Below are 21,677 nucleotides of genomic sequence, written 5' to 3'. Positions count from 1 at the left end.
ATGAATGACAATCATGAGTATGTAGCTTATATTGTATGGCACCTCTCTACTGACCTTGACCTTGCTGCCCTGTGTCCACAATACCATTCATATAGTGCCCCCCGGCCAATGTTGGTATATTGTCCTATACGACAGTAAACAGTACACAATGTAGATCTGTAGTGTACACATTTATCATGCTGGTTTCTCTGAATGATGGATGAAGTGTTTACAGGGAGAGGTTGATATATAGGATGTGCTTATGTACTTACTAAGGTACTAAGCAGATGTCTAAACATGCGTACAGGAGTAAGTTATCAAGTCACTTTGTTTGGGAGTAAATGTACAAAATATTGTCACATCTCTATGTTTTCTATGTGGAAGAAGTTACTGTGTGTGTGATTTATCATTCTTCAAATTTCAAAATGTCTGTGAATATGTTGAATGTTGACCCGTTTGATAGAATCAACTCAATTTTTTTAAATGAGTTCAAGTCACCAGATAAAGGGGTCATTGTCGATGGTAAATGTGACAGTAATAGTCAAAAGTAATAGTTTTATGTAATAGATTTACATATGATGTATGTGACAATGTAAGTTTATTACCTTAAACAGGAGTCCTGACCTTAAAGTTTTGTTTTTCTTGAGTTGCACCATCCATGACATATAGATTCTATCACCTGTCTTGTATTGTCCATGTGCTATGCCAACAGAGTAAATTTTTTTAAAACATTTTGTCTGAAGAAGGTTTTGCTTATCTGTCAAATTAAAATTTTGCAAATAAAAAAAACACTAAAGGTAGCATGTATGGGAAACACAAACATCAGTTCTTCACACTATTACCCACTGGTTGTTCTGGCCCACAGGTAGTTTAGGCTATGAGCTCAAAGCATGGGCTGTAACAGCTGCTACCTTGGAACCTGATTGCTGTAGGTAATGCGTAAGCAAATTCTCATGGTTAAACAGAGTGCTCTCACTTCTTTGTCAGCTGGGGTCCTGCCTTTCAATTCAGGACATAATGGGGATAGTTCCATGGTTGAAGTACTGTGCTCTGTGACTTGGAACGACTTAGCTATTGAAGCCATCTCTCCTTTGTCAAACCTGTTTATAGTAGTAGCTGTTTTGGTTTCTTGTTTTCTTATACAGTTTACTGTTATGACTTGTTATATGGCTTGTGTTTACATGTTTTCTGAGCGTTAAAAACAACTGCCGACAACATGAACAACTTACTTATATCAAATTGTTCAACATAGCCACGTTTTACTTTGTTGCTGAGGAGAGCTATTTTTCTAGCACCAAATATAAAAGAGGACACCCACCTGCATGTTCTTCACCAAGGGAACTCCCTGCCTTTCTCAACTTGCATGATCAATCAAAACCTGTGGAAGTTATGTTTTTAACGTTATATTGTAAGTCTTACCTGAGTATTCTCTGCTTGTGAAAAGAGGTGACAAGAATGTTGATTCGGTGGTCACAATGTTTACTGGTAGTGAGTGAGTATGGCTTTACATTGCTTAAGCAATGTTCCAGCAAAATCATGGTTGGGGACACCAGAAATAAGCTTCTCAGATTGTACCCATTTGGGGAAACGAACCGGGGCCTTTGGCATGAGCGAAAGCTTTAACCACTAGGCTACACCCCCACCCAAGAATGTTAACCCCTGACAAGAATGTTAACTGGGTGGTCACAATGGTTACTGGTAGTGAGTACCCCCAGGTTAACATGTGATTGGGACTGGGGCCCCTGCAGCCTACACAGGTCATAAGTGGAGATTAAAACCACGGGGTAAACACGCTTGGTGACTTACATCCTTGTGACGTCATCATACACCAATAGCATAGGTCGTTGCTCACATTATGAATCACTGGATTCTATGGCCAAGTATTTTTTGTTCATTGTTTTCCCTTTCTTTTCTTTTTATTGACACAGCTTCAATACTTACAGCACTGGCACCATATTCCCACAGTATGAATACACAAAACATTGATACATCCTGTGACCATACAATGTTAACAGGCCTTATTTGTATAACAAGTACAAATTCTGCTGAATGCAACATTAAACAAAAAACACATACTCCCTGAACTCAAACTGATCTGTCACTGCACACACCACATAAGCTATGATAATGGGCTGTAATACAATCTGAACTGGATCTGCTCACTTTCCTAGAGAATTCTTAAGCCTTTGTATTTAGATTAAAATTTATTTGAAACATTTCTTTAGAAAACTTCAACAATGATCGCCTACATTCCTGCATGTCATGATATACTTTGTTGTTGACATGCTGTGTCAGGCTGACTGAACATGCTCTAGACCTGACTGTACTGCATATGTGAACAGTTTAGAGCCCACACCAGCCCCTTCTCATTTCTCACGGGGCAGTGGTAATGATGACACCGTGATCCCATGCACGCAGGTCCGGGTATTTATATCCATAGTGAAGTCTTGGTAAAGTTATATGCTTGGACTTTAGGTTGTGATGGGTCATCTTTGTCACCTTGTTTTGAAAAATATATTTATTACACAAACAGGTGTTTCATAACTCAATTCACATGACATGTGTACGTGAATCTGTTATTAAAACAGATCGCAACCCTTTACAACACGATATGTAGAGTTTTCTTAACGTCAAAGCGGCCAACTTTGTAAGGACTTTGCAGTCAGTCCTCTAGGGAATGTGGCATTTTGTCACAATGTTAAAATATGATCATGGCAAATCTTAGAATAATTCAGTCCGAGTTTGATGAAATATTTGTTTAAGCTCTCTCAATGCTTGCAACAATTCACCAGTAAATCATAATATGTCACTTGCATATACAATACTTGGTCATTCATTGACACAAAATATCAAGTACACCTTTTTTATCCCACCAGCATGTAATGCGGTGGGTTATAGTCGTCGCCTCGTCCGTCCGTCTGTCCATCCGTCCGTCCGTCCGTAATCAATTTGTTTCCAGAGCATAACTCAAAGACTGTTCGATATTTTTCAAATTAGTAGATATATCAATCAGATCCTAAAGTTGTGCCTTTTGCTATTTGCAGATTTTTGGCATATTTATTTTTCCCGGTTTCCATGGAAACGATTCGGACTTAATCCCAAAGGGGAGGGTGGGCTTCGTTTCCGGAGTATAACTCAAGAACGTTCAATATATTTCAACAAAACTTGGTAGATATATCAAACAGAACCTTAAGTGGTGCCTTTTGCTATTTGCAGATTTTTGGCATTTTTATTTTTCCCAGTTTCCATGGAAACGATTCGGACTTACTCCCAAAAGGAGGGGTGGGTTTCGTTTCCGGGGCACAACTTGAAAACTTCTCAATATCTTTCAGCAAAACTTGGCAGATATGTGAGGCAGATCCCAATGTGGTGCCTTTTGCTATTTGCAGATTTTTGTCATTTTTATTTTTCTCGGTTTCCATGGAAACGATTCAGACTTAGTCTCAAAAGGGCGGGGTAGGTTTCGTTTCTGGAGCACAACTGGAAAACTTCTTAATATCTTTCAGCAAAACTTGGCAGATATGTGAGTCAGATCTTGAAGTGGTGCCTTTTGCTATTTACAGATTTTTGTCATTTATTTTTTTCATGATTTCCATGGAAACGATTTGCACTTAGTCTAAAATCAAGCTGGACTTTAAGTAACTGTCAGATGATTTGTTCTTTCAAAGATGTGGGGGCCGGGGGGATATGTCATCTTCTGATGACTCTTGTTTACTTCAGCAACAAACTCTCTCTATAACCATGAGAGTAATCTATTTTGCTATACAAGTTTTTCAAGGCAATGTTAGCTTATCATTTCATACCTGTTAAGTTTGCAAATTTAATATAAGAGAAATAAATAGTGTTGTTTGATGCATTTATTGTGTTCAGATTAATGTTCCCCTATCATGGCTGACTGACTGACTGACTGAGTTTTAGTTTTACGCCGCTTTTAGCAATATTCCAGCAATATCACGGCGGGGGACACCAGAAATGGGCTTAACACATTGTACCCATGTGGGGAATCGAACCCGGGTCTTTGGTGTGACAAGCCAACGCTTTAACCACTAGGCTACACCACCGCCCCTCCCTATCATGGTTATCAGACTGCTTGATCAGTGTGACCCAGCTGGAAGCTATGTGAGGCAGGAGTTTATTATATTTACGTATAGGCCAAGCTACTTAAGACTGAACAGTAATTAATATTGACACTGCATGCCTGTGTGTGGTACAGGGATTAAAGATAACTTAAGTCTGTGCCCTGCCTTCAAGTTGTGTTTGTATAAGGTGCCTTCTTGTTCAGTCACATTTAAGCAAACATTGCTACACTGAGATATGCAAAGGCATGTTTTGTTCTTGTTTGCAGACTTATTTTTGTTCTACTTTTAGAGTTTTTTCAAACAATAATATTCTCGAAAAAAAAATTAAATGCAAAAGAAACTTAGGTCTAGTACATGTGATAATGGTTTGACACATTATCATGATGATGAGTATTTATGAAAAATATTGCAGATTGATTCTTTGAACCCCAGTTTATTCCCTGGATATATGAACCATGAATTACGTTAATTACATGCACGTGAGACTTAGTACACTGCTGTTTTGGATGATTGGCCCAGTAACAATTAGTCAGAAAGCCAGATATGGTCAAATTGTTTTTTCAGTATGCTCAGTTTATGTTATATTTACAGACTGATGTACACAGAACTAGAGCTGCAAAGATATGTCATCATTGCCTAAGATAGTACAGAAGTCTTGATTTCGAATATTTCGATTCAATAGAGAATACCAGGAATCTTTAGTTATGGCAATGTACTGAGCACTGTTCAAATGTTTTTTAACGTGACGGACAACATTTCTATAAATATGAGGCCATACAGTTTCTGTAACATAAATTCTACTACGCAACTCATATCTTCGTTCGAGAACACTTACCAAGTATTTGAAGCCTTCAGATTGAACTGTCCATAGGGTGTTATATCACTTGCTAGGTAGCCGACAGTTGTTTGATACAGCAGTGTATATTTCATGGTGTTGTGTGACAGTTTCGTTTTGAGTACTTCCTGTAATTGTAATTATCCATATTTGTCTTCTTTTAGTTCATTGACAGACGACTAAGGGGATAGTGATTCATTGGTGCCAGTCTTTTCGGTTGACAAATTGTGATGTCTTTCAGGTGATGTTACATGTTAGAGGTGTTGCAGGCTTTATTGCTGGCGTCTGTGTAACTGATTTTGCATGTTTTATCCTCAAAGTTATTTCTATTTTTAAATGCAAAATGCACTCATACTTAAGATCGAAGCCATCATTGTGGGTCATGCAGCATTGGCATAACCTCTGCTGCCTCCATTTTGTATGGTGTTACAACCAACTAGGTGACAGCATTGGTTTGACTGCATAAAGAACTGGCCAGTGAAGAGGCTCATTCAGAATGCTAATACTGGACTGCACCAAAATGGAAAACACCTGAATCGAAAATTGAACCAAAGGTAAATACACTATTGTAGCTCTGCCCAACCATTATTGTCTCTTCAATTGGTGTTCATTAACTTGTTTAAATCCTGTTCTTGAATTCACATGCAACATAGTACTCTCTTTTGATGGAATATTATTCCAATGCCAGTTTCCTACCTTGTTTAAAGGTAAGATATATTTGATTGCTAAAGCAAAAGACAATTTTGATTCTGTGAACACCTGATAGCATACACATTAAGTGCTGGCCTGGTAGGGGGACACAATGGCTTGCAAACATGGATAGGCTATCAGAGCACTTCCTACTGCAAAGATAATTTATGACAATGAAGGTCAAACGATGATGTTGCAAGTTTTTGTGAGACACAGTTGCTGGCTTCTCATATCACGACACTGATCCTTGTAAGAAATTGTAATCTAACAATCTAAACTTGAAAAAGGTTTCTTCAGGTGCAAACAAATTGTATTTTGTCTCGGATATTCTTGTGATTTGATTTACACCAGATGCAAGCACATGATTTAGTCTTCATTGAAAGGGAACTGGGGCTGTCCATTAATATAACTGTCAAATAAATGTTGAGCTATTTAAATCGCTGCTTGCCCCTATTTTCTTTGTAGGTTTGTTAGCACCTTACCTGTTCTTGTTTGTTTTTCCCAAATGGTGAATGAGAACTGAATCACTTTGACCTGTCCTCAAAACATTAAGGGTGCAGTGGGATAACCTAATGGTTAAAGTGTCCGTTCATCACGCTGAAGACCTGTGTTCGATTCCCCACATAGGTACAATGTGTGAAGCCCATTGTGTGTCCCCCTGTGTGATATTGCTTAAATATTGTTAAGAGAGGCGCAAAACTAAACTCACTCACTCACTCAAAACATTAAGCTGAGATGCTGTGATATACCTAGAAGATTGTTCGAAGTGGTGTTACTGACTGACTGAGTTTGGTTTTACGCCGCTTTTAGCAATATTCCAGCAACATCACAACAGGGGACACCAGAAATGGGCTTCACACATTGTACCCATGTGGGGATTCGAACCCGGGTTCAAAGTGGTATTAACACTCAATCACTCATATAAAGATGATGATGATGCAAGAAACCAGTATCCATGTACATGCAGGGCAATTTCTCATTCACATTTTCATGATACTACACACCAGCATGCACCTGTTATCATGACTGTGATGTCATGTTATCTGTGCTGCTACAGTCCTGCTACAGTCCTCCACATACGCCCCCATTGATAACATGTGCAGGTCACCACATTGTCCACGACACTGAAACTGCTGTTGGTGCAGATATCAGGGATATGATTACTGACCTGGATTCTCTTACCTTACAGTGCTTATTATCTTGATTTGATTGCTTAAAATTCAAATTAGATCCTCTCTGACCATCAATGACTGTCTTGGAAAAGAAACTTTTAAAAGATGGTTTTAAAAGACAGTTTTGGCTGATCTTTTTTGAAGATTTAATTAAATAATAAAATAAGATAAAGGATATGATTAATGTTGTGTGTGGCATTTAGATGATGACCTTTAGTATTGCTATGAACGTTTCAGTAATTATTCTTCGCACATCAGTGAAACGTGATGAAGTGTGTACATTAAATTTGGACAAGCAATTTATTAGACCTGTCAGTCCAGCTGCATGGCTCAAATTTTGCACTCTGATGTTATACATGCCAGACACAGTGGTGGAAACGGACTCAAGGTGGCATTTTCTAATGACATCAAACTTCTATGATACTTTGGTTGGTTGGTTTGTTGTTTAATGCCACATTCAGCAATATTCCAGCTATATGGTGGTGGTCTATATATAATCCAAGTCTGGACCAGATGATCCAGTGATCAACAGCATGAGCATCGATCTACGCAGTTGGGATACATTGACATGTGTGAACCAAGTCAGCGATCCTGACCACCCAATGCCGTTAGTCGCCTCTTACAATAAGCGTGGGTTACTTAAGATCAATTGCAGCCCGGATTTTCATGGGTCATATACTGTAACTTCTGGTGGAACTCATGTCATGGGTTTTCCCCGAAGGTGTTACCTTTTGGGCCTTCATGTACAGCCCTGCAGACTGGATTAACAACTTCTATATTGCAATGGATGTGACATTTCAGTTTAGATAGTAACACTGTTATCAAGCAAGTGATGATACGTTGCATTCATTGCAATAAAGAAGTTGTCAATCCACATAATATTGTTCTTCGTCATCATACCAGCATCTAAAAATGCCACTTAAGGAAGTTACACAGTAATAGGACTGAAATACTAACATTCTCTTGTTAATGTCGACATATATGTGGTAATATAGGGCGGTGGGGTAGCCTACTGGTTAAAGCGTTTGCTCTTCACGCTGAAGACCCGGGTTCGATTCTTCACATGGGTACAATGTGTGAAGCCCATTTCTGGTGTCCCCCGCCGGGATATTGCTGGAATATTGCTAAAAGTGGTGTAAAACCATATTCAGTCAGTCAGAATATATGTGGTATAATCATGAATTTGCGACATTTAACTGCACCTCACCTCACCTCACCTCACAGCACAGCACAGCACAGCACAGCACAACATATAATCCTGTTATTCCAAATGCCTTGTCTTTTCCAGGGAAGGGAATGACCCCAACGACCATGGTAAAATAACCTACAAGGAATTGCTGCAGAAAGTATGCAAGTTTGCCAACGTTCTCAAGGCTCAGGGTGAGTATAACAGCCACAACTGATTTGAGAGACAACGGTTGTTATTTAAGTTCTGTCTGACTATTCTAAGTAGCACGCGTTTTGAGGTTATGGTATTGTACTTGGTATTGTACTTACAATTAAACAAAACAAGGAAATGGACAGCACAAAACGGGTAGTGTATAAAGTAATCGGATTGACCAGCATGCTCAAGGGTTGACTTTTCAAAGTTTCTCTAAGGTACTCAGGGCTCGATATAAACACCTACAACTCTCTCCCCCCCCTTCTTTTGTGCGGACACATCCTCATCCATTTGTGCCAAGATAATTTAGTTGAGAGTCACAATCGGGTTTCAACCAACTTGCAGAAATAACAATAAAGAATTGGTAGGTGAAACGAGTGGTGCTCGATAGGCCAATCATCCATGATTATGTTTACATTAAGTTCTGATCGATTGCATGCGATTGTAGCGTAGTGATCGGCAAACTGTCGGGTGGGGTGCATCGAGGTGTCCGGCCTTGTCATAATGTATTGTACTGTGAAGCATTTAGAGTCGGGGGTCATCTCAAATTTTTATGTATTTAAAAAAAAATATTAATCCGCGCAAAGACACGAGGGCCTTTGGTTACTGCGGCCATCCTTGATAAACACCAGTAATTCAGTGTACCAGCATTATGTTTTGGTTCGAGTGGCATCATGGTACAACCTATAAGCATGTCGGAACATGAAACTGTGTTGGTAAAAGCACCATTCATTTCAATACATTTTGACATGATGCAATGTTATTATAAATATTGTAATGTTATTATTCTATTATTATTTTCCAGGAATAAAGAAAGGGGATCGTGTGGCAATCTACATGCCGATGATCGTGGAGCTGACGATAGCCATGTTGGCCTGTGCCAGGATAGGAGCCATTCATTCCATTGTGGTATGACCTCATGATGCTTGTAGTACACTCCTCCACTTAACATTGTTTGGTACCTTTTGGTTCCATTAACTGGCATTGCTTCTGTTTGTACCTTACAGAGCTTTGTTGGTTTAGTTGTAGCTTGAGCACTAGCCGTATTCGTTTCACGTCTCTTCATTCTCGCCATGCTTACTTTGCTTCAGTTTTAATGCTTTGTTATGTTTTTTGTTGCACGTTGTAATGTAAATAAAACAATAACTGTGTTTCTGGTTACCATAACAACTAGGATAATCATGATTAACTGATACATTGGTACAGAGGAAAATTAATGCCTAATGAAGTTATACATGATAATCATACAATTGTAATGCCAACATCACATGTATCCATTTGGAAATAATCATATCAGGACACCACTATCTGTATCTGTGTATTTCATTGCAATTTGTCATTTTTGGGTAAAAGGTGTAATTTAATTAAAATGATCCTGCTGGCACAATTCATCTAAAATATGATCAGTTATATGAAATCATTCAGGAAGTAAGTTAGATGGAAACAAAGTCATTATACTCAGATGTATTCTGTCAAGAACTTGTCACCAGGAACACATTTTCTCGGGGCAGTATTATAAAGTTTTTGTTGCCTTAAAGATTAATCCTTCATTATAAAATATGTATGAAAATTGTCTTAGTTTTAAAAATAGTTTACATAGAGATTAGTTCATCAGTTCAGAGCTCCAGATCAGCTTTTACTTATTTGGGTATTTTACCCATGGGTTTGATGTTTATAAGGCATTCATAAATTTTTTTGTTTATTATACTGCTAAATGTAGTTTTGATTTTTTTTTTATAGAATGAGATTTGAAAGCAAATGTAGTGCACATGACTTCACTCATGGTTTGGTACACAATATCGTGGCGGCGGAGTAGCCTAGTGGTTAAAGCGTTTGTTCGTCACCCCAAAGACCCGAGTTCGATTCCCCACATGGGTACAATGTGTGAAGCCCATTTCTGGTGTCCCCTGCGGTGATGTTGCTGGAATATTTCTAAAAGCGCCGCAAAACCATACTCACTCACTGGAACATAATATCAGTTCACGTTTCTGTGTTAAATCAGTTAACGAACGTGGACTTGGATTCAGTTTTGGTATTTTCAAAGGTTCCACAAGACACTCAAAGGGATGTATAGATGTGCCAGTTAGAGAAATACTTTTGGTCAATGTGGATCTTTGAACTTGGTGAATGTGTGCCCTTCAGGACTTCTTTTAACGTTGCCATTGCAGTTTAGCCATGATGCCTTTTTTCTTAATTTTGAGTTGTCATGATTTATATGTCAAGGAAAAAGTACATTTATCTATAAGTTGGCTGTCTGGCGCAATTAAGTTGATTTTTTTGTATTTTCAATGTAGTTACAGAGCAAGCATCAATAATATCATCCCTATGAAAGCTATGTCATATGTATATGTATCAGCCTATGCTCAGTCCCAGTTGTTAGTTATTGATTGTGTTGATTTGCCAGCTGTTGTAATCAGGGCAATAATATATGTCAGTCAGCTGAACTGGCCAACGATTGAACTCTGAATACGGAAAATACAATTATTTGTTGTATATTACGCTTCAGCGTACTCTTTCATTTGATCGGGGCAGTGGGGTAGCCTAGTGGTTAAAGCTTTGGCTCGTCACGCCGAAGACATGGGTTCGATTCCTCACATAAGTACAATGTGTGCAGCCCATTTCTGGTGTCCCCGCCGTGATATTGCTGGAACATTGCTAAAAGCGGCGTTAAACCGTACTCACTCACTCTTTCATTTGATCATGTTGATTAAAAGGACTGATTGCTGTTAGATATAAGCATGATAGATAGACCACTTTTGTGGTAAATTTGCTGAACTGACACTTCATATTATTTGTAAAAAAAGGATCCCCAAATTATATTGTTGTATTAATAGTAATTTAAGGAACAGACAGAAACTATATTCAGCATTGTAGTTATAGATGTCTCCATGCACGCATGAAGATTTGGGTTAGAATTGATTTTCGGTAACCCATGCTTGTCGTAAGAGGCAACTAATGGGATTGGGTGATCAGGCTCGCTGACTTGGTTGACACATGTCATTGTATCACAACTGCATAGATCAATGTTCATGCTATCGACCACTGGATTGTCAAGTCCAGACTCGATTATTTACAGACCGCCACTATATAGCTGGAATATCGCAGAGTGTGGTGTTAAAAATAAACAAACAAGATATGTCATTGCTTTGTGTCAGAGTAAGTCACAGATTTGCAATTAAAATTCCGCTTGAAAATCATGTTTAATATTTGTTCAAATAACAATACAGCGTTTCCGTGTTCAAGACTCATATCTTTAATGCAAACAACCAGTGAACCAAACCATGGTGAAGTATTTGTGTATTTCATTGTAAATTGTTTTCATTAACATAGGTATAATAGCGTACTTGAAATATCTGCTGTTTACCTTTTGAAAGATCTCTTATAGGTAAGAATGATTGCTTGGAGAGGATGTCATACAATGTTTTTGTCATTACACGAAAATGTTTTGGCGACTCTGGTTTAGAATTCTTATCTTGCGACCTATGCCAGCTTTATGAGGCAGTTTAAAGGATTGGTTGGTTAGGCTGAGTCATGTTGTAGATAGCATGTCATTCTCTTAGCATTGATCAATACTCATTACATCAATCACTGGATTGTCTGGTCCAACCTCAATTATTTACAGGTCATAATGCAGATGGAATACTTTTGAAGGCGACATTAAACAAAGAAAACAAAAATATCAGGAGAGATTGAAATACATGTGTATATTCTCATTAAAAGCTGAGTCGTGTAACTTTCGGTGTTTTCATCTTTAGTGCTATGTTGTATCATGCTCTAATCTGCTCTTTCTTTTTTCCACTGTTCTCTGTCTACTAACCAGCACACTCTCGTCTTGCTTAGTTTGCAGGGTACTCTGACCTTGCCGTCACTCAGCGCCTCCACAGCTCCAACGCTAACATTATCATCCTTGCAGGTTTGACTCAGGGACAAATAAACCATGGCATCACGGATGCTCTTTTCTGGAAAATAGTTATCCATTGCTTTATATGTGACTGAGAGTTTATAATCATGACAATCAGTTTATTATTTATGTGTGGTCAACATGACAGCAGGATTTGTAAGTAATCCCCCTGGACCAGCAATGGGTAGAAAGTGGCTCAGAGGTCATGCCATTGTCAGCTTGCTGTAAACTGTTGAGGCTTTGTTCCCTGCATGGTTGCAATTAGTGGTCCCCAGGTTATGGACTGCTAGAATGTACAGAAACAGTTAATCCCCTTGGTTACACACAGCTTGGGTGGTCAGGCTTGGTGATTGGTTGATTGATGGTGCTCAATATGTCAACCACTGGATTGTCTTCTCCAGATTAGATTATTTACAGCCAGGAATATATGATAATATTGGAATAGTGTTGATCATGTTGAGTGCATATGTAGACAAGAAACAAGCGAACAAACCAGAATATTATTGGCTAAGAAATAACACACTGACGCTCCAAGCTGCCGACTGATGTTGGTGATATGACAGTTACCGGTATAACATGCAGCCATAGTATGGGGATTTATCTAGATCTGTTCATCTGCTATTATTCTGCCCGAAGCCTGCAGCAGATGTCTTTCTTTGGACTTTAGCATTTCCTAGTTCATATTAATGCATATAGCTGATAATATATTTTGTGACTTTGTGAAGGTAACCTGTATTTCACAGGTAATTAATATGACTTATAAATACCAGCAGAGGAAGTTAAAGGCACGTCACACATTTTATACAATATGTTGGGGCATATGCACTCATTTTACCTTCCTATTGATGCAATAAAAGACTTACTATCCCTTATGACTTGCCTGAAATAGATAATTGAAACTTCGAGCCAAACAGCTTCCAAACAGAGAACACTTGCCATATATGGAATGTAAAGAATTGCTCTGTACATTGAAAAATTAATCAAAAATTAATTCTTTTGAACTTTTTATTTTAATATTGTAATCTAAATACATAATTTTAGGGGGATAAATTATATGGTAGCTTCCCCGAGGGCTGATAGTTATTGAGAGAAATGCATTATTTATTGTTAGAGAAGTGTGGTGTGATATAGTGCCTTTAACTCTATCTTAGACTTTCTCAGAACAATGTGTAGATATGTATCACTGACCAGTTGAAGTTGTTGTTAAAACAGAGGAATACACAGCTGTCAGTTCTCAGTTAACAGAACTGGCAGCCATACTGGAAGTGTTTTGATGCCTCGCAGAAATTATTCCATTTTTCGAGAAATGATAATTGACCAAATTCTAATTAACCTTTTCATTGGACATGCTGTGTTTCGTATCTCATGAGTTTCAGCATTCGATCAGACCTTTGATTTTAATAGGGCAGGACTACATAGAGCGCTGTGTAGTCATTTCAGTGTCCAACCAGCGTTGGAAATTAACGTCTGTCCTTTGGCCCGAAACCGCCAAAGACCACACGGACCCACATCTTTTGTTTTCTGCAGTTCCTTATGACCGACAGCTTTTCATTCCCAATAACTAAGAGTATTATTTTAAAATATAGGGCCTACACATTCTGATCAGGACACACAACCTTTTATGGTTCTGGGCCCTTAGGGCCTACAGCTTTCCAGGGTTACGGGCAAACACTGTGTTCAACAACTCGTATGGATTTTATACTGCAACCTATGAATAATATATTGTCAGTATGCTGCTGTCTGTCAACGAAACAGCTATTGATGTGTCCATTGATTAGTGTTGTGAGCTTGGATCGGTTGGGATGTTTCATCTAGACCATCTCAGTGGTTTGTTTGACCTCACATCTGGAGCAAATGTCAGTTGTGTCTGTGTGCTACTTGGTACTGGTATCCATTGCCTGTTTTTTAACATTCATCTGCTGTTTGTAACAAGATGCATACATACTTACAGTATTTGGTTGTCGTCCCTTCATCTTGATAAGACCGCCTCCGTGGTGTAGTGGTTAGAGCGTCCGCCCGAAGAGCGGAATGTCGCGTGTTCAATCCCCGACCGCGTCATACCAAAAGGCGTTAAAATATGGTTCTTGTTGGTCCCTGCCTGGCGCTCGGTGCTCGGCATATGTGTTCATGAAAATCACACCTGTATCCAATACCAACTGCCAAATCTCATGGTATATGATTCCAGTGTTATACCGACCGCCTCTGTGGTGTAGTGGTTAGAGCGTCCGCCCGGAGATCCCCGACCGCGTCATACCAAAAGACGTTAAAATATGGTACTTGTTGGTCCCTGCCTGGCGCGCGGCATTAATGGGTACATCAAGGACTGGTCGGCCACGAGTCAGTATAATGTGTCTGAGTGGGGTATTCATGCTTCACTGTGGCATGGTATCTCAGTGGGCTAGCACTATAAAACCAGCTTAAGTCTGGGCTAGTACAAGCAGCCGCACATGCACATACACATGCATGCACGTCGTCATATGAGCGAAATATTCTCAAGCACGACGTAAAACCCAATTTCACCTCACCTCTCCTTCATCTTGATAACTCTAAGAATCTGGATGAAAATGGCGCTTAATATATTAAATCAGAAGTTATTGATAAAGTTGTAATTAATTTTTCAAAATGTTAGCAGGACCAGAAAAGTAGAAGTTTTGAAATGCTTAATTTCATGTTAATGCTAAAATAGAAAACCTTAGAATGTAGAAATTAATAAAACATTTTGCCCATGAATGGCTGTGTTGTGTCTCTTTTCTCACAGATCGCCATCTTAGATAGGATACGTTTACATCACTCATGGTGGCAGAGTGGGTTAGATGGCTGACTTTGTGTGCTGGCGATTAGGTGCCTAGATTTGAGAGTGTGGGTTTAGATCCAGGATGGGATCCAACCTAACTAAAGTGCTAGAATCCATACTTTACCGAGAAACTGTAACCCAAATATAACATCTGACCACCTTCTAAATGATGTTGTGTAGTCATGTCTGATTTCCGTCTAAGGAGCACAATATTATGACAGAATGTCCATCTTTCTCAAGGACCCATGGTCTCTTATCGTTGCTACCTAAATAACACCACTTTTTGTGATGACTACTTCTTCCTTGGGATGGTTTTTCTCTCACACAATTCCCTAGCTTCACACAACTCCCTAACGTCACATGATTTCCTAACCTCACATGATTTCCTAACCGCACATTATTCCCTAACCTCACATTATTCCCTAACCATTTTGTTTTGCATGTTGCATGTGACGTGGTAGATAATTCTTAGATTAGTCTGACTGTTCTTCATCCTGATTAACTTTACACTCGGTCTGTATTGTTTGTGTTTGAGTAGAAGGTATATTAATGTAAATATCTATTTATGTCAGTGTAAGAACAGTGTTTCTTGTAAATCTTTCTCATAATAATAATAATAAGTCATCTTCTATAGCGCACGTTTCCAAACACCAAGTGATTGCTCGCGGCGCTTAATCAGAATCTGATTCTTATTACCCCGGATAACCCAAGCTGCCTGTTAGGCGCTAGAAGGTTATAGTCACATGACTTTATCCAACCGGGATATGATAATCATTAGTGAAGAATTTCTGCAACTATTGTAACACATTATTACAGAAATAATAATGATTGAAAGCATGATATATTTTTGGATTAAATTACTCTAATGATTGTTTTTTTAACACTGACTGATAGTTCAGAATATTTGTAGAAAATTAATTATGAATTTGTTAACATTTTGTATTGCATAGATCGTCTGTTAATTTGTATATGGTGTGTGAAGTCTTGATGTTAATTTTATTGATTCATCAGTGTGTTATTAATTTGTTGTAGTTCGCTGGATATTCCTCGGAGTCGTTAGCAGACAGAATCATAGATGCCAAATGTTTAGCAGTTATGACTGCAGGTCTGTCTTCTAGTTGCATTGGGAGTTATTCCCCTTTGGTGACCTTGATCTATTAAAAATATGCCCTAAAAGAAATTGGACACATTTCAAGTGTACTTTGTGGGTACACTTTCAGTGACGTAATCAATATCATGATCATTTCAGGATATTAGTGCTGGATGCTAGCATTGTATGTCACGCCAGTTACCTGGGCCTAGATTTTCGAGGCTCTCTTAGCGCTAAGATATTCATAAGTTAATGTTAATGGATGGCACTTACGACTATCTTAGCTCTAAGAGAGCTTCGAATATCTAGGCCCTGGGCCATATTGTACAATAACTGAATACACAAATATTTTAAAAGTATTGCTCTGCACATGACAAACTAAGTCTTTTTAAGCTTTTGAAAATGTGATAAAATTCATTGATATATTTTGACAAACTAAGTGGCCAATATCGAGACCAATTCTGCATGAAGTGTCAGAAAAACTTCCTAACTGAGAATATACAAATTCCCATTTCATGTACTTTGAGTTACAGGTGGTCAAAATGACCTGTACATCACTGATAACAGGACTAATGAAGTTGATGAAGCTTACTTTTACATTATTGTGTTGTATGGAAAGTTAAAATACCTCTGAAATCAACAAAAGATTTGAACTCAAATAAACAAAAGCATTGAAAATTGAATAAATGAACCTTTCATTGCAATCGATCATGGCTAAACTGCATAGGTTGATGCTTACGATGCCAATAACTTGTGTTAAAAAACATCCCTGTTGTAAATAAATTGAAATATATCTACATCCTCATAATAATAGAATATGGTGTATAATATTTTCTGTTGTGTATATTGTGTGGCCATTCCTCATTAAATTCCTCATTGTCATGACAGTCATTGTGTGAATAATGAATTGTACATTATATGTACCTCAAAATGGAACACATTGACCATTTTCTCTATGCTATGGTAATAATGACATACTAGTATTCCTTTTATGTATATGTTTATCGTTTTGTTTTAAATATGTTCCTGGCATTTCATGAAACACAGGTAACATTATTCTGAAAATATGCTACTCAATAGAAGTTAAAGAAGTCACAATTTTTCCATATAACAACAATGACTGTAGTTAATAATCTATTATGGCCGCAAATCATTCGTAACTACTTGTGTCATTCTGGCAAGCCAGATGGCGACTCACACCCTTTGCATGGCCATATTTACGACAGGGCCTTGTCTAAGAGCAAATGGGCATGGAGATGAAAATAGTCTAGGACTTTTTCCAAGGAAAGATAACTCTAAATTCCCAAACATGGCTACTCCTAGAAAACAAGAAGAACAAATTTGTTTAACACGAAAGTCACTTGAAGTAAATTTCTTTGTCATAAACGAATATCAGTAACAAGAATATTCATGGAAATAATAATGAAAATTGATAATCACAAAGAAACTATTTGACCTCATTTCACATTTTACTTTGACTTTGAGCGATTTGATTGTTTGCCACAATTCAATAATGGTGTACTATACAGGTACGGTCTTCTTGTAGGTCACGGAAAGAGGCGAGTAGTTATGAATGGGCCATAAATCAGCTATAGTCATTTGAAAAAAAATCAATGTACGTAACATCTTTTGAGTGGTATGTCACAAAATGATTTGCATGGTTAGCAAAGCACTTTATCACGGCATATGTTTTACGTAATAAATATTGTCATAAACACCACCTGGGTAGATGCTGATTGGAGGGAGGGTGACAAATGCTGCCTTGACATGCTTTATTAGAGGAAGGCGTAGTATGGCTGAAGGTGCAGGGCTGGTATTGGTGTATTTATTGTGTATGAGGCATTGCTTTGTGGTCTTGATTGTCATGATTATAATCAGTAGCTGTTTGAAATTATCATGGATACAATAGTTAGTGTGATTATTAGTCATTAACTTTTATTTTGAATGCAGAGGTCTACTTGACTGTAAGTTATGCAATGCTGAAAGTAACTGGGTTATACATATCAGTTCATTATAGTTGGAATCTGTGTCTTTGTATGCCAGTTTGAATTTAAATTAATTAAAGATTACATATTATTCATCACAACACTGAACGTGATGCAGTCTTCAGCTGTCAGTTAGTGTTGTAATTACGTGGAATTGTAACCATCAAGTTGCCAGAAAAAACAACAGCATCTTTCAATAAACGGCAATAAGATTCCTCAATCGCCATTAATGAGGAGCAGTGGAGCAGCCTAATGGTTAAAGTGTTCACTCGTCATGCCGAAGACCCGGGTTCTATTCTCCACATGGGTACAATGTGTGAAGCCCATTTCTGGTGTCCTACGCCTTGAAATTGCTGGAATATTGCTAAAAGCGGTGTAAAACTAAACTCACTCACCATTAGCGGTGGTGTTAATTGCCACTGGGTTAAACTGAAACATAATTATTTCATTACTGCTGGATTTATCAGAATGACGAAGTGCAGTGTCACTTACTGTTTTAATGGCTTTGTCTTTCTGTTCGTTATGGATGATATGTTTACTTAACGAGTCTATGTTGTTTAATGTAATTGTGATGAATGTGAGCACAGCAAAGTCCTACAACTCATTGTTTTCTACTCTAGATGGTGTGTGGCGTGGCACCAAACTTCTGAATCTCAAACAAATTGTGGATGAAGCCATTAGGTTGAGTGGAGAGAGGTAAGTACTGTCACTATAAGTCAGCCCAGAGGAAACAAGGCTGGGGATTGTGGGTGGTGCTGTATGTTTTATGGAGATAAATCATCCCTCCATAACCAGTTGTTGGAGTGTGTTTAAAATTAGAAGTTGTGAATGTTCAAAATTAAGAGGGTTCTTTTGATATTATTTCATCAGGATCCATTGTATGAGTGTACATAATTTTTACTGAAATGTCCTCCTAGTCATTAAAGCATTTGCTCATCATGCCGAAGACCCCGGAAGACGTAGGTACAATGTGTGAAGCCCATTTCTAGTGTTCCCTGCTGTGATATTAATGGAATATTGCTAAAAGCAGCGTTAAACTATACAAACTCCAAGTCACTCCAAGTTATTCATGAAACTATGTGCCCGATAATCATTGAAGGTTAACTTTTTTGCTATCATGCAGTCTGTAGATGACAGTGTGCACACTGTGTAAGAATGTGCGGCAGATGTATGTAAACTTTTCACATCAGATTTTAACTCCGTAATGTCAAATACATGAAGTAAATGTGTTTAAATGAATATGTCAATATGCATCAGAATAATAAACTCACATCCTGCTTATTTAATTATTAATACAAAAATAGCTGCAATACATCAGTACAAGTAGTCAATGACATCATTCAGTCAAATAATGCAACACAAGAAATCCCCTATCTGTGTCAACCAATGGGGAAACAGCAGGCCTGACATATACTCAAGTGTTCCTTTATTTCCAAATTTTCACCCACAGTACAATACATACCTTGTGAAGAAACCAGGGTGCCTATTCTCGAAAGTGTCCCAGCTAAGACAGATCATAACTAGTTAGGACAGGAGTTAGGACATCCTACTGTTAGGATAAGACCCATTCTCGACACGATCCTGTCTCTGTCCTAACTTGAGCTACCGATCCTAGCTAGGATAGTGAGCTCTTCAGAAGGTGAGATAGAAAAACATTAATTAAGTTGGGGATTCCCCTAAATATCACTTAGGAAATAAACAGGAGTTACTTCCCCTATCAAGTTGGCCTGGACATTGAAATTTCACGGCAATGTGACAGTAAAGTTGTGATTAAAAAGGCTGAGAATAGGTAAGAACTGAACAAATCTCTTTTGTAGATCTAAAGAATATGTGCATTGCAACAAGTGTGTATATTCATTACCGATACATTGATAATGTATACACAAAAAACTCTTCTTAACTCATCAAAACTGTGTGCTGTTGTAAATTCAAATGTAATTTAGGCGAGTTATTTTGTTTGACGTCAAAATTGGTGAACAAACTAGAACCATACCATGTTGACTTCCACTAAGATAGACTTAGGACAAGTCAGAACCTATCCTAGTATTTGTCCTAAGTTAGGATATTCTAGCGCTAGGATATTTTTCGAGAATAAGGTAGGACACCTATCCCAGACCCTAGGAGGAAAGTTACGATATCCTAGGGCTAGGATCCTTTCGAGAATAGGGGCCCTGGAAAAGAATAAAGGAACACTTGTACTTTCATGTGTTCCCTTATTCGTTTCCATGAGTGTATTTGTTGGTTTATGGAAACATTCACAAGAAGAATTGCTTGGCTACAATGAATTGCAGTTAGTTTCTTGTCACATGGACTCTATTGGTTTGGATTCTGTATTTAAATCTCCATATTAAATGATATTCATTCCAGAAGCCACAAGGTGTCCAAGTGTATCGTAGTGCGGCATCTGTCACCGTCTGATGAGGAGGTGATTGATGGAGATGGGGACGGCCATGATGAACCTCCGGCCAAGAGGCCCTACAGGAAGCTCAAGGTTAGAGGGTTTGGGGGACATCTTTAAGGCCAGAACTAGATTTGTAGTTCACCTGACTGAAACTCATGTCATTGCCTGTATGTCCAGCATTGAGCTATGTCATATGTCGTAAACTCCTGAGGAACCCTGCACCGTTGAAGCCGAAAGTTCTCAAGATTCTTTCCTCTGCGGCATGCTTGTCCTAAGTCACAACAACCATTTTGAAAAACTCATTCATCACCATTACTCATCTGTTTTTGTATTGAAATGTAGTATGCTTGCAGTATGTACTGAAAGCTGACATTTCTTATGACCATTACTTGGCTCTTTAATGATGAATTGAAATTTGGTATGTTAGCTGATCGCATTTGTTAGATGTGATATTTTTCTAAAAATACATTTCCTTGCAATGCAAACATAAACTCCCCACAAGTTACTGAGCAAATGAAACTGAAACTGCACAGGACTGTTCCCACCATGACAAAGCTGAATTTGTTCAAGAAATTCAAATTAGATTTGTACAAACCGCCACCACATGGCAGGGATTTTGCAAAGTGCAGAGTTAAACTGAAAGACCCAAACCTACAGTGCCCATTGCATTATTTATGTATGTTTAAATATGTTAGACATGGATGGCTTGTTAGGAACTGATGTGTACATTGAAATTACTAGAGCAGTGATGTCTTGCCAGAGTAGGTTTAAGTATCGTAATAAATAAGAATTCTAGAACGATTAGTATTTTTCACATAAAGCAGTGGATGAAATAAGCCAAAAACCCAGCCACACATCAGGGCTGGTAATTTCAAAATGTTACCTGCCCAAAATGGATTTAACCAGACCAGACAATCCAAAGAAAATTACTCAGGTGTATGGAACATGTTATCTAAAAAACTTTACCAGACCACCGGATGGCTAGCTGTAAATTTAGACCGTCCGTCAGAAATCTAACCCGTCTTGGGCAGTCGGACAGGCCTTATTTCATACACTGCATAAAGGTACCATATTTTACCCTACTAATTATTCCAGAGCTTCAGCATGTTCAAATGACCCGTGAAGCTCTGGGTTAGAATTGATCTTCAGCAACCCATGCTTGTCGTAAGAGGCGACTAACAGGATCGGGTGGTCGACTCACTGACTTGGTTGACACATGTCATCGGTTCCCAATTGTGCAGATCGATGCTCATGCTGTTGATCACTGGATTGTCTGGTCCAGACTCGATTATTTACAGATTGCCGCCATATAACTGGAATATTGCTGAGTGCGGCGTAAAACTAAACTCACTCACTCACTCAACATGTTC

At 38.3% G+C, this 21,677-nt stretch overlaps 1 protein-coding gene across 3 annotated transcripts in view; it reads left to right on the top strand.

Moving 5' to 3' along the window:
* Nucleotides 1–21,677, top strand: part of LOC124275494 (acetyl-coenzyme A synthetase, cytoplasmic-like) — a 44,634-nt gene that overhangs the window by 3,082 nt on the left and 19,875 nt on the right. For 2 of the 3 annotated variants that reach the window (XR_006898302.1, XM_046711077.1), the window contains exons 2-6: nucleotides 8,044–8,135; nucleotides 8,942–9,045; nucleotides 15,864–15,936; nucleotides 18,527–18,602; nucleotides 20,274–20,397. Coding sequence is in view for 2 of the 3 variants with exons in the window: in XM_046711077.1 (XP_046567033.1) it covers nucleotides 8,044–8,135; nucleotides 8,942–9,045; nucleotides 15,864–15,936; nucleotides 18,527–18,602; nucleotides 20,274–20,397 (469 nt within the window). In the remaining variant the exon portion in view is untranslated. Of the gene's footprint in view, nucleotides 1–8,043; nucleotides 8,136–8,941; nucleotides 9,046–11,976; nucleotides 12,050–15,863; nucleotides 15,937–18,526; nucleotides 18,603–20,273; nucleotides 20,398–21,677 lie in introns of all 3 variants that reach the window. The other variant, XM_046711078.1, reaches the window with a different exon arrangement.

This window comes from Haliotis rubra, unplaced genomic scaffold, assembly GCF_003918875.1.
Source record: "Haliotis rubra isolate DU_JTF1 unplaced genomic scaffold, ASM391887v1 Scf2, whole genome shotgun sequence".
Lineage (NCBI taxonomy): Eukaryota > Metazoa > Mollusca > Gastropoda > Lepetellida > Haliotidae > Haliotis > Haliotis rubra.
Note: the sequence above shows the minus strand (reverse complement) of the source record. Positions and strands in the feature narration are given on the sequence as shown.